Source organism: Halyomorpha halys, unplaced genomic scaffold (genome assembly GCF_000696795.3).
Source record: "Halyomorpha halys isolate HHAL.00 unplaced genomic scaffold, Hhal_1.1 Scaffold1995.1, whole genome shotgun sequence".
In the NCBI taxonomy this organism is placed as follows: domain Eukaryota; kingdom Metazoa; phylum Arthropoda; class Insecta; order Hemiptera; family Pentatomidae; genus Halyomorpha; species Halyomorpha halys.
In genome coordinates this window covers 49161-62355 of record NW_027105371.1, presented here as the reverse complement: position 1 = coordinate 62355, position 13195 = coordinate 49161, and the positions used below count along the sequence as shown (strand labels likewise).

At 32.1% G+C, this 13195-nt stretch overlaps 1 protein-coding gene across 1 annotated transcript in view; it reads left to right on the top strand.

Moving 5' to 3' along the window:
• Nucleotides 1-13195, top strand: part of LOC106690965 (uncharacterized) — a 35394-nt gene that overhangs the window by 2019 nt on the left and 20180 nt on the right. Inside the window, exons 2-6 of the mRNA XM_067050707.1 lie at nucleotides 230-489; nucleotides 3213-3341; nucleotides 6032-6273; nucleotides 7533-7703; nucleotides 8999-9406. Of these exons, the coding sequence (XP_066906808.1) occupies nucleotides 232-489; nucleotides 3213-3341; nucleotides 6032-6273; nucleotides 7533-7703; nucleotides 8999-9406 (1208 nt within the window). The 5' untranslated portion in view covers nucleotides 230-231. The remainder of the gene's footprint in view (nucleotides 1-229; nucleotides 490-3212; nucleotides 3342-6031; nucleotides 6274-7532; nucleotides 7704-8998; nucleotides 9407-13195) is intronic.

The window sequence follows — 13195 nt, the reverse complement described above, 5'->3', positions numbered from 1 at the left end:
ATTTTTATTTCTATCATTTTATCTTAACAAAGTTTCATTTTGTATCTTTTTAGCCCTGATGAAGCCCTGCAAAGTGGGGCGAAACGTTGGAAAATAAATAGTTGTAAACTATTTTTATTTCTCCTTTGACCGCAACCCTGACCATCTCCCTATATATTTTTTATTTATATATTAAATTTTATTAGGTATTATTTTTTGAACCACCTCATTTAACTATATTTTGTCACAGAAATGGACAAAGAAGTGCTTGAAGTTGTACTTAAGAAATGTTCAAGAGAATCTACCATAGAGCGCATAATCGACATGGAATCAGAATCAGCATTGCCAAAAGGTGAGAATTACACTTCGACCATCTTCAGAGCCAAGCTGAAGGTAGTTCTGGGCAGCGGAAGGGTCACGACCAAGAGTTACATTTTGAAGAAGGAAAACGTCGAGAATGGGACTGACGACACCTTTAAGGATTTTAAACTCACCGATGCAGAAAAATCGGTAAGTTATTTTGCTTCTTCATTATTTGAGACCGGATTTTTGTAAAGAATAATAAACCTTAACTATCCAAAATCATACAGTAAAAAATAAGAATGTTATAAAACACTTAAATCCTGCAACAATCATCAACTTTGTCGTTTAATTTTTGAATCGTAATTAAACCTACTGAATATTCGCTACATTAATGCAAACATTCATAATAAAGCTAAAATATTCTGATTAAAAACCTAAACCTAGCAGTACCAATTACATTATGATTTGACTCTCCTATCTTTCATCTGATATAATCTAAACTATTAGCTTATTTTATCATCCTTTACTAGCTGTTTTACTTGTTTTTTAAAAAAAAAATATTTTAAAAAAAGGATCAATTCAAACAGTGAAGTCTAAATGTTATAGACAATGGAAAACCATCCGTCTATCGAATTCTGTGTGCAGTTTTAACTAAAAACATATAAATAACAATAAAAAAAAATGTAATATATTTTAAAAACAATGCTTTTAACAAATCAATAATTTAAAATAACAATACAGTATTTATGTTTAAGGAAACAATGCAATTGTAGTAAACGGCTCTGATCCCTCACGCAATATCGAACTGAGCTCTTTCCACTGTAGTCCGTCTTACATAGTTGCTAAGAGCTCTTCAATTAGAGCCTGTGAACGAACTGATAAATTGTTCTGGAGAGCAGGTCCGCGGCCCAAAATATTTTACATATCTAATTCCATTATATTGAGACAGGTTATCAAGAAGCGAAAGGTACCTTCCTGTCCATCGGACAGTTACGGATACTATCATGTATCCCTGGTTTTACACTGAAATTGAATAATATCGATCTACACCAAAAATCAACTGCATCGTTGACAAATCGAAATTATCATTTAACTATGGCGTTAAAATTTTAACCGCACATAAGAAAGAAAAACTGGATGGAGACATTTTTCACGTTTACTTCAATCTTTCGCGAGTTGACTAACTTAAACAAAAGTGAACACTAAAATGACTTTATTCTTATCTATAAACACAAGATAGTTTAGTGGTTAGAGATACCTCTCTCTTAGGTTACCAGTGCTAGAAAATATATATATTTACTTGAGGAGAGGGGGTAGAAAGAGCATGGAATTAGTGAAGGGGGGGGGCAATCAGATAACTTACTATATTAGGCGAGGACTAGAGAGCCTATGAAATTAGAAATATATATCTAGGGGGGGGGGGGGGAATGCGTGTCAAGAAAGAAAGTCAGGCTTTTCTAGAATTAGTATAACGATACGTTGTTAAGTTATCAGTTATAACCGAATTTTTCGCAGCAAAAACCGTAAGGTAAAAAAATCCAAAACGTGTATAACACCCAAATTCTGCAATAATCATCTAATTTATCGTTTAATTTATAATAATACAAGAGCCGGGAAGAAAAAAAGGCAGTTATCTCATCCCAATTTTTGATGACTTCAATAAAAACTATGTATAATTACTAGTCAAAATTGATGAGTCTGCCTAGTATAGGTAAGGGGATTACAAAATGGTGGCTGTTTCAAAACCTTAAAGAAACATTAATTTTTCATTCGGAGCTCTATATCTTAAAAACTACCAACTAGAAAATCTAAGAGAACATTATTTAAAGAAAAGTAAATTTCATGAAATATTAGCCCTAAAAAGTTATTTACGTCCAATAGTTTCCGAGATATAGCTTTTTAAAAAGCAAAATTTCTTAAAAATTTACTGAAAGATTAGTTATTTAATTTATTTTGAGAAATCTATATCTCAGGAATTATGTAACGTACAGAGGTCTATTAGCACTTAAATTAAAGCTAGTTTGAACTATAAAGAATTTTATGACCTTTACCTTCGTAGGAATAGTAGTTTTCATGATATTTATTAAAATAAATTAATTTATAGTTGTTCGAAAAATAAATTTGATTTATGAAAAACTCTATTTCAGACAGCGCTAAATTTAAAGCTAGTTAAATTTACTACAAATAGTTAATCATGTTTATCTTTGTAGGAGTAGTAATTTTATGATGTTTGACAAAATATACTCACAAAATGTTAATTTCTAGTTGTTTATAAAAAAAAAAAATGCTATAATTATTAAAATTCTAAAGTACTGTCTAACACAGTAGAACTTAATTGTATAAGAGAAAAGAAATGATATGAAAGGACGCTAAGTTGAGAGTAGTAATTAAAAGTATTCTCCCAAGGAGATTTCCCAGCGAAATGTCACTTACCTTTTCAATTGTTTCTTTGCATAATAATACACCATTAATAAAAAATCTGAGAAGAAATAAGGCGAAGTAGAAAAACTTTGGAAAGTGGGATTAAAAATTAAAGTAATGATAAACCTAAGTAAAAATAAAATTATGTTGATAGTGATCATACCAGTTGATTTTTGTTTTATTTTTATTTAAAATAGTTAGATAATACTATAGAAAAAAAAATTAAATTCTCACAAGTCACAACAAAGTCAGACGGATGAATTAGGGAGAATAACACATAACGGTCTCTATAACAAGCTTCTTTTAGAAACATTTTCATCGTTACCTGAAACTGGTTAATACTATTCCAAACCTTCGTCACTTGTATTTACACAAAGAGCAATAAAGCATACCATCCAAAAAATAGTTGCAATGATTTTCAATGCTTTACTTTTTTTTGCTTTTTATTAATTTTGAGTAGATTTAAAGATATTATTTTTTAATCTAAATTTAAGCCTTCACGTTTACAGATGTACCTCAAGGTCCTACAACAAATGGAGTATTTGATGGAGGAATTCGGGGATACAGAAGGACCTCTTTGGTGCAAACTAATTCACTTCAGCCAGGATGATTCAACTTTTATCTTAGAAGATTTGAAAGTAAGCATTTGATATAAAATTTAATTTTAAATGGAATTTATTGTAAAACAAAAGTAATAATTCTCTTTTTTATAAAATTTCGCTAGGAGTAAAACCATAAAGTTTTTAAAATTAACCTATAATTTATATGACTCTCAATTAGAGCCGAGAAGAAAAAAAGGCAGTTATTTCACCCCAATTTCTGATTAATTTATTTAAAACTATGTATAATTTGTATTCCAAATTGGTGAGTCTGCCAGGTATAGGTTGGAGGAACAAAAATGGCGGCTGTATGAGTACATAAATAAAATGAATTTTTCATTCGGAGCACTATATCTTCAAAATTACCCACGGAACAAAACCTAAGATAACATCATTAGAATTAGACTAAATTTGCTAAAATATGAGCCCTAATAGAGCTATTTACGTTCAATAGTTACCAAGATATAGCTTTGTATAAACCAATATTTCATAAAAAATGTATCGTGAATTCATTTTGAAGAATCTATATCTCAGGAACCATAAGACGTATAGATGTCTCAAATTAAAGCTAGTTAAATATACTATAAAGTATTGCATAACATTTATCTTCGTAGGATTAGTATGCTTTATAATAATTGACAAAATGAATTTACAAAATGTTAATTTCTAGTTGCTGGAATAAAAGTTTATTAAATTTAATAATTATATCTCAGGAACCATAAAACATACATATGCCTGCAACTAATAAAAATAAAGGCAATTTAACTTAATATAAAATAGTTTATGTCACACTTATCTTCAGAAGGGTTGTAGTTTTTATGACATTCGCATATGAGTTTTTAAACTTAGTCTATGATTACTCCCGACAAGAGCCGGTGAGAAAAAAAGTTATTTCAACCCAATTTCTGATTACTTTATTGACAAGTACGTATAATTAGTAGCTAAAATTGATGAATGTCTGCCAGCACTCATATTGAAGCTAGTTAAATGTACTGGACAGTAGTCTATAATTTTTATCTTCGTAGAAGTAGTATATTTTATAATATTTGACAAAAAAAATTTACGAAATGTTATTTTCTAGTTACTGGAATACACGTTTATTGATTTTAAAAAAATATAGCTTAGTAACCATGAGACGTACAAATTTGCTAGCAGTCAAAATAAAGGAAATTCAACTTACTATAAAATAGTTTATGTGATTTATCTTCCTAAGGGTAGTAGTTTTTATGATATACGCATATGAAAACTACTATAAATCTGTTTATTTGAGCAAATATTATAAATACTACTACTCCTAAGAATATAAACGTCATAAACTACTTTATAGTACACTAGCTTTTATTTGAGTGCTAATTGATATATATTTCTCAAAATAAATACTCTAACATCTGATTTTTCAGTACATTATTTTATGAAATGTTGCCGTTTACAAAGCTATATCTCGGGAAAAATTTATTGTAAATAGCTTTATTAGTGTTCATATTTTAGAAAATTTAATCTTCTTTTAGTATTTTTAGTTTTGTTGGTATTTTTAAAGATGTAGAGTTTCGAATCAAAAATTAATTATTTTAACGTTTTGAAACAGCCGTTATTTTTTATTCCTCCTACCTATACTTGGCATATTCATCAATTTTGACTAGTAATTATACATTTTTTTCATTAAAGTAATCAGAAATTGAGATGAAATAACTGGCATTTTTCTCCACTTGGGCTCTTCTACTAATCTGCCTGTGTCATGACATTGGGACGCACAGTGATCTCATATCTTTCTCACTCGGTGCTTGCCCCTGGACTGCTGTCTATTACATAGAACCTCCTTTTTCAGTTGGAAAGTATTTAGAGCTTGAAGGCCACTGTTTATAAATGTTTATGAATTTATCAAATCAAATTTTGTTTCAACGAAAATAATTTTAATAAGAACCTTTTGCTTTCAGAAATTCTATATGATATATGAGCATGAAGTTTAAGTAGGGCTTTGTTAATTGGCTTATAGCAATATTACGTTAAATAAAGCAAGTCAAATCTAGTTTCGTGTGTGGCAGAGGAGTTCATAGCACTTTTCCACAGCACAGTTTAGTCTTATTTGATTCTATACTGGCGAAGGATCATGTGGGGCCTCTATGCCTATTTATCCTGGGCTCTCTAGGATGCAGGAATCACTTTCATGGGTAGCCTCTTGCTCATTCTGTACGAGAGGGATTGAAAGCGGTTACCCGTTCAACTTCAGATGACCACGGGACATTACTCATCGACGATCTTCAAGATTAAAATAAATAAATAATCTGAACTCCTGCTACCCAAAGTATCATGTGGGGCCTCTGGGCAATATCATGTACTGCCCTCTAGGATGCAGAAATTACTTTCACGGGAAGTCTCTTGCTCATTCTGTACGGGAAGGGTAGAAAGCAGCTACACCTCTTCAACCTCAGATGGCCATGGGACATTACTCATCGACGATCTTCAAGACTTTCCTCTTCAAGATTAAAATAAATAAATAATGGGAACTGCTGCTACCCAGCAACATACAGGGGTTCTATACTTATTAAAAAGAGTACTATTTTTTAAATAACGTTTCTATAAGGAAGTGATTTGTCCAAGATCATGCATAGCCGTCTGGTTGTTTCCCAACAGGATTAAATCTCTTAAATTTCTTTTAATCTTTTTTTTTAAATTTCCGTACACGTGATTATTATTGTTAATAATTTCACCAATATTTAATAATTTTTCAGGCTGCAGGATTCAGCACTGTCAAACGCACCGAACATCAGGACATAGAGCACGCAAGGTTAGCTCTGAGAAGCCTTGGGAGGTTCCACGCGATGGCTAAAGTCTTAGAAGAGAGAGGACACATTTCTAAGGATGATTACAATCCTTTGCCCTACCTCTACGACGAGGAGTTTTACAGAGCTATGATGTATGGTGGAGTGAGGGCGCTGGTAAAGGGAATGAGAGCCACTTGGGGAGAGGAATGGTAAGAGTAAGGAGATCAAGTATGTGCGAATTACATGCTAGCACTTGGGAATAGGAATGGTAAAAGTAAGGAGCTTAAGTAGGCGCAGTTGGGGAGAGGAATGGTAAGAGTAAGGAGATTAAGTAGGTGCAGTTGGAGAGGAATGGTAAGAGTAAGGAGATTAAGAAGGGCAGTTGGGGAGAGGAATGGTAAGAGTAAGGAGATTAAGTAGGTGCAGTTGGGGAGAGGAATGGTAAGGGTAAGGAGATTAAGTAGGTGCAGTTGGGGAGAGGAATGGTAAGAGTAAGGAGATTAAGTAGGTGCAGTTGGGGAGATGAATGGTAAGAATAAGGAGATTAAGTAGGTGCAGTTGGGAAGAGGAATGGTAAGAGTAAGGAGATTAAGTAGGCGCAGTTGGGGAGAGGAATGGTAAGAGTAAGGAGATTAAGTAGGTGCAGTTTGGGAGAGGAATGGTAAGAGTAAAGAGATTAAGTATGTGCGAATTACATGCTAGCAGTTGAGGAGGTCGATAATGTAAATATTGCACGTAATAGTGTAAATGTGATTATTACTTTTATTATTATTTTATTATTTATTTTTTTATTGTTATATTAATTCCAAATTTTTCTTATATATTTTGATTATGTTCATTTTATTTATCATTTCATCATGTACATAGTTTGATTATGTTATTATTCATCTTTCTGTTCATATAAATATAGATATTTATTTATTTCTATGTAATTTTTCCATTTATTTAATTGTTTTTATTTTTTAAATTTTGGTATAATGTGATTACTAATTGCACAAGGCTGTGCTGGATTGTAATATTTATCAAAAAAAAAGATATTAATTGTAAAAAAAAAAAATTGTGCTTCAAGATAAAACGGAAGTGGTGGGGGAGATTACGTATTATAATACTTAGGTAGATTAAATATATAATACTCCTTACTCATGCTGATCAATTCTAGCACAAAAGTTTTTATATTGCAATTGGGGAGTATATGGTGTAAGAAGTTTACAATCTCTTAAGTGCAGGTCCGATAGAGTGAGCTCTTTTTACATCATATTCTTACAATATTTTAAAAAATAATGGTAGCATTATCTTAGATAATGTCCATAAGCTTTTCTGCCCTAAGTTATAAGATTGAGCGCATAATCATTATTAATACAATTTTAATAAATTATTTAATTTTCAGAAGTTTCAAGACTGGAACAATCCTCCATTGTTAATAATAAAAGCTTCTTAGAAATTTTATAACATTATAAATCTATTTCAGGGCTGAAACTGCTGATCTGCTGGGTAAAATAACTTTCGAGGAGTTTGTAAGAAGAATTAAAAGCTGTGTTAACTTTGGTGAAGACATTTTCAGATGCCTCAACCATGGTGACTGCTGGAATAACAACATGATGTTCAAATATAATTCGGAAGGAAAGCCCATTGAAATAAGGTAATGGGTAAATTTTTGTTATATATTAATTTAAAAGTAAACAATGAGGAGAATATGGTTGGGGGTGCGGTCAGTGGAGAACATGGTTGGGGGTGCGGTCAGTGGAGAACATGGTTGGGGGTGCGGTCAGTGGAGAACATGGTTGGGGGTGCGGTCAGTGGAGAACATGGTTGGGGGTGCGGTCAGCGGAGTTCACAAATAAGTAAAAAAAAATTATTACTGCTAACGTTTGTCAGAACTTTAAGACTTCATAAGGGCTAGGTAAGAACAAGAGACAAGATAACAACTACTGTATAGAAGGATATACAGAGTTAAAAGGATATAGAGTTTATTATTAGAAAATAAATAACATTATAGATACATATTTAGTACTGAAAAAATAAATAGTGAAATATTATCAAATTAAGTGAGAGGAAGAAAGATATAATAAAATGAATATGAAAATCTTATAAGTAAATATATGTATAAAATGAAAATTATTCAAAACGGAGTAATAAAAGAAGTGGGAAATAAAACGTATATATAGATAATTAAATATGGAATAAATATAACAGAATTAAAGAAATAAAAATATAGAGTTATATAATTGAGAAGTAATTATATCCTAAAAATGTTAAACTAAGGCTGTACAATGCCATGATACTGGTGTGACGCCAGGGCTCTAACAGGTTCGCTAAAAAAGCATAATCGAGGGTATTGAATGGAAATTCCTCGGTAAAATTACAGGAGCGATCTGGGAGGACAGAGCTTTAGCACTTGGAGGAGAAGAACTAACAGTGAACTGCTGGCAGAGACTGGTCAGTCAATATCTCTTCGTAGGAAGGTGAGGAAGTTAAGATGGGCGGGACAAATGGCTCGAAGCAATCCATTAGAACGCCACTGCATAACAATGAACACCAGTATAGTTAGCATGAGACCACGTGGGAGGTAAAAAATCAGGCAGATAGACAAAACCGACAAAGATGCCAAACTGAAAGCAGCAGCTCAAGATAGGCAGGTAAGGAGAAGGCTGGTTTGGGCCTTAAAATTAATATATTAATTTATTGTTAAATGAATGGAAAAAAAAACTTTTTCCCCCTGTTTCTTATTCCTTTATATATTTTTAAATTATTATTCTCACCCTTTATATTTCCTTTTTTTAAATTTTACATATTGGTTTTTGTCACTGACCGCACCCCAACTATATTCTCTCAATTTTATGATTGGTAGGGTTATTAAAAGAGTAAAACACTTTTGATCATTTGACAAAAAAAAAGAGAGAATATTTAGAAAAATAATGATCTTTTTAATTTTAGATTTATAGACTTCCAGATTCCTCACTACGACAGCCCATGCATAGACGTGATCTACTACATATACACAAGCATCAAATCACACTTACGTCGCCAAAATTATAAAAGTCTCATTAAATTCTACCACGACTCCCTGACCAGATCTCTGGACAAGTATGGTTTCCAAGGGTCCAAGCCCAGTCTGAATGAAATCGAAGAAAACATGGAGCGTCTGTCTTTTGGTATATTGTCATATTTCCCTAGTAGCTATGCAGTAGACAGTTCTAAAACTGATAACGCTATGGATATGAAGAAAATTTTCGAAACAAATGGAGAAGAAGGATTTAATATAAGTATATTCAGTGAAGCGGGACTAAAAGAAAATATTGCAGAAGATGTTAAAACGCTTGTGAAGAAAATACAAGAAAAAATGTAATTATGTATATAAGATTTTTTTAAGTACCGTAAATAAATCTTTGTTTTTCTCTCTTCCACTTTTTTAGTGCTTTATTTAATAATAAACATAAAGAAAATTTAGTGGGTCCAAAGGTCTAATGTTCAGACCTCCGTTTCTGCCTACACTTTCCTCAACTGACAATCCTCAAATTCCAAATCCCCAAGATCATCTTGAAAACAGAGTTCACAGATCTGCCACCTTCCCTTCGAACTTTATCAATGCGTTGAGTGGTAATAATATCGATCATTATTAGCAGTCGGTTGTCCCCTCTGATGGAACAATGTGTAGCGACACGCTACCTGCTGCTCTAGACTGAAACTATTACAGCCGCCGAAACCTATATAGTTTCCTGCCAAAACGAAGAGCTTCAGTTCGTTTCACCTGGAAGCACCACCTATGTATTATCTATCCATTTATTGTGTTTGTTTATTAAGTAAAATGTAAATGATTTTATAATGTTATATATAAACATGTAATTACCGTATTAATTGTAAATATGTTGATTTAATAAATAAAGTTTTCGAAAAACAATATACTAAAACACAAAAAAGTTAGTTCTTACAGACGGTGTCTCTCACCAGTCTTTCTATCGCTAGTTGAATCAATACTCCACCGATGGTGCTCAACCAGTACCTTATTAGGGCAGCAAATGAATTCTTCCAACTCATTTTTTGATAAGAAGAGTCTTATTTCGTACTGTACATAAATTGTTTAAAGTATCTTTGGGAAATTTGTGTTATAAAGAGAATTATGTTGATATCAAGCTATGGTAAGTGACTGTTGGTTGAAGGTAAATCCTAATTAACAAGCAATCTGACATTGTAAAAGTTTTCGATTTTGCGGATTTCATGTTTTACTACCAAATGGCACGCGTATATTTTATATTTAAAATTATTTACACCCTCATATCAACAGATTTAAGTACCCAGGAATAGACAGCCTACCATCAGAGCTGTTCAAAGATGATTCCACGATGAAAAAGATGATTCCACTTCAGAAAATGATGTAGATGTCAAGTCAGCACTATCCAGCGTCGATATTAGTTTAACGAAAAACTCAACAACTGTTACAGGCTCCGAAAAAAAATTAATGAAAAGGCAAGATCCATATAGAAAAACAAAAGACTATGAAAAAAAAAGAAAACATTTATGAAAAACAAATTTCATATATGAAAGCTCATATTCATATATTAATAGTGCTATGTACTAGTAGCAGATTTACTTGGGATGCCAGGATAATCGCTGAAGGCTATTATCCAAAATAAGTTAATTAATTAATTATATATTGAGTCCTAAAAAACTATTGTTATAATTGGATTCCTTTCCAAAGGCTGATTGTGTGTTTACCAGTTTATCAATTAAATACCTTTATATTTATAAAATGTTGTTACCATTAATTATATAGGATAATAAAGAGTGATATATTGGGTTATATAATAGTATATAAACTACAAAAAGAAACTAAGTATTTATTTACAATTTGTTATTATGATTCAAATGATTAAAATAAAGGTTGCCATAAAATATAGATTATTACATGAATACTTATTAGTTAATTTATACTTATAGCTGCTGATGCCGTGGGATGTAGTGCCGTAGGTCTCTTCTGTTCCATCAGAGATGTCCAGGTCTCCTGGCCTTCGTCTGGTCGAAGTGCATCCTGACTGTGGTGGTCCTTCCCCGTCTAAGCCTTCCTGTTGAGTGTGTCCGTCTCTTCTAAATTCCCTCTCTGTATTTTTCTCCCACTTCCCTTTTGGGGCGTTACCTTATTTTTAAATCTCTTCTCTGATTGGTTATTGATGTCCGAAGACTCCCGAGGCAGGCATCCCCCTCCTCAGGGCCGAGGATATTTAAAAAAAGTTATACATGTCCAGGAAGGGCCTGCACCTGGTTGATTTCATTCTGGTCCCTCGTCACAAACTATAATTTTTGTTAGAACAGTTAAAGGTTAGCCAATCTAATTTTCTCAGTGGCCTCTGGTAATGTGACAAACTTAATTCAGATGTTTTCATATCCGGGGACGCAGTAAGAGACTCCTGCCCTAACCAGGTATCGGGGACAGATAGCAAAAAAACCTTAATAAACGACATATTGTTGAAATCATGGCTAATTCCTCGATACATAGCAATAGATTACGAAGCTTTGACCGCACGGTTTCATACAAAAAGAAATTTTTCGAAATGAAGGATAGTAAATATCATATATCGGAGATTGAAGAGATGCTTACAACTCTGGGCGAGGGTAGGGTATCACCGAATGTACCTCCAGCCTAAACAACCAAACATAAAAAAGTGAAAAATTAGAAGAGTTTCGGTTTCATGACAGAACATCTTCACTTCTCAGTTAACAATAAAGCTAATACACAATTTAAACAAAATAATTTAGAGATGGAATTTGAAAGGCTATATAAGGACGACAATAGTTATAAAAAGAAATTAATAAGCTTTTTCATAGTCTCCGATAAATACTGAAAATACTACTAACAATAAGCCCTGGACGACAACATATGATGTTATTAACAAGGCCAAGATCAAGGACCAAAACAATAAGATATCCTTTGGAAGCTACAAGCATTATTATTGTATAGAAGATATAGAAAAGAAGGTAAGCCTTACAACATAAACAGCCGGTGCGTATTATGAGAACCGAATCCGATACGTACTGAAACCATTATTAACCAAAATCAGTTGTATGAATTTCTGTCTGTGCCCTCTGGATTCGAACTTAAACTTTTTTTTTTATTTATGTAACACAGAACCTCTTCCTTAGAGCTGGACACCTACTGTCGCAATCACAAGGAGGTATAGTTTTTGTTTTGTTTTTTAATATTATTAAATATGAAGTGAAGTTTTTGTTGTATTGTTTTATTCTAACGAATTTAGATAGCCCAGCTTGGGTATATTGTTTGTTATTAGTTTATATAACCGATCTTTAACTCACCATTTTGTAAAGTTACTACAATTGATTATTTATTTTATGTATCTCACAGGCTGACTCCATTTGTACAGGGATTTCCATAAACAAATAAATAAATAAATAATTATAATTATAGTAATATTCAAGTATAAAGTCATTCAAATTATGTAATATTCTTTTATTGTATTCTAATATGAAGGATACAATAAACGAAAGATGTATTGAAGGAAAAGAGCAACTAAAGGATAAAATAAAATAAAATTATATAAGAATACGATAAAACTAAAGATCTAAGTAAATTATTGGCGAAAACAAAATGTCAAAAAAGAGAAGAAGGAATAAGATCTAACTCGCTTGAACTGCTGTAAAACACTAGCTTTATTGTGTTCTCTACATCTGTTATATACCCTCGATCAGCTGATCCCCTCAGTCAGCTGACATTGAAATAACAGCTGACTCAGACCGTAACTCCCCCCCCCCCACCAGTTTACGAACAATCCTCGTAAACTAATATTGTATAATATAATAACATAGAAAACAAGAACAATAAAGAAAAATTATTTACAACAAAAACAAATCCTCTAAACATATCATTACAAAAACTCACAAATTCCCTTAATAAACGCTAAATACATAATTTAAACCTAATAATAGAACAAGTTAGAATGAAAAAGAAATTATTTATAAAAAACAAAAACATAGCATGAAAGAGACAATATTTACAAAAATCAAGAACAATCTTAAAACAAAACAATTAATAGAATAAGTAGCTACATTTTCTGTAATACAATCTAGTAAGAGAACACTTCAGTTTTTATATTGTCATTGCCGGAAGTTTTAATTCTTCAA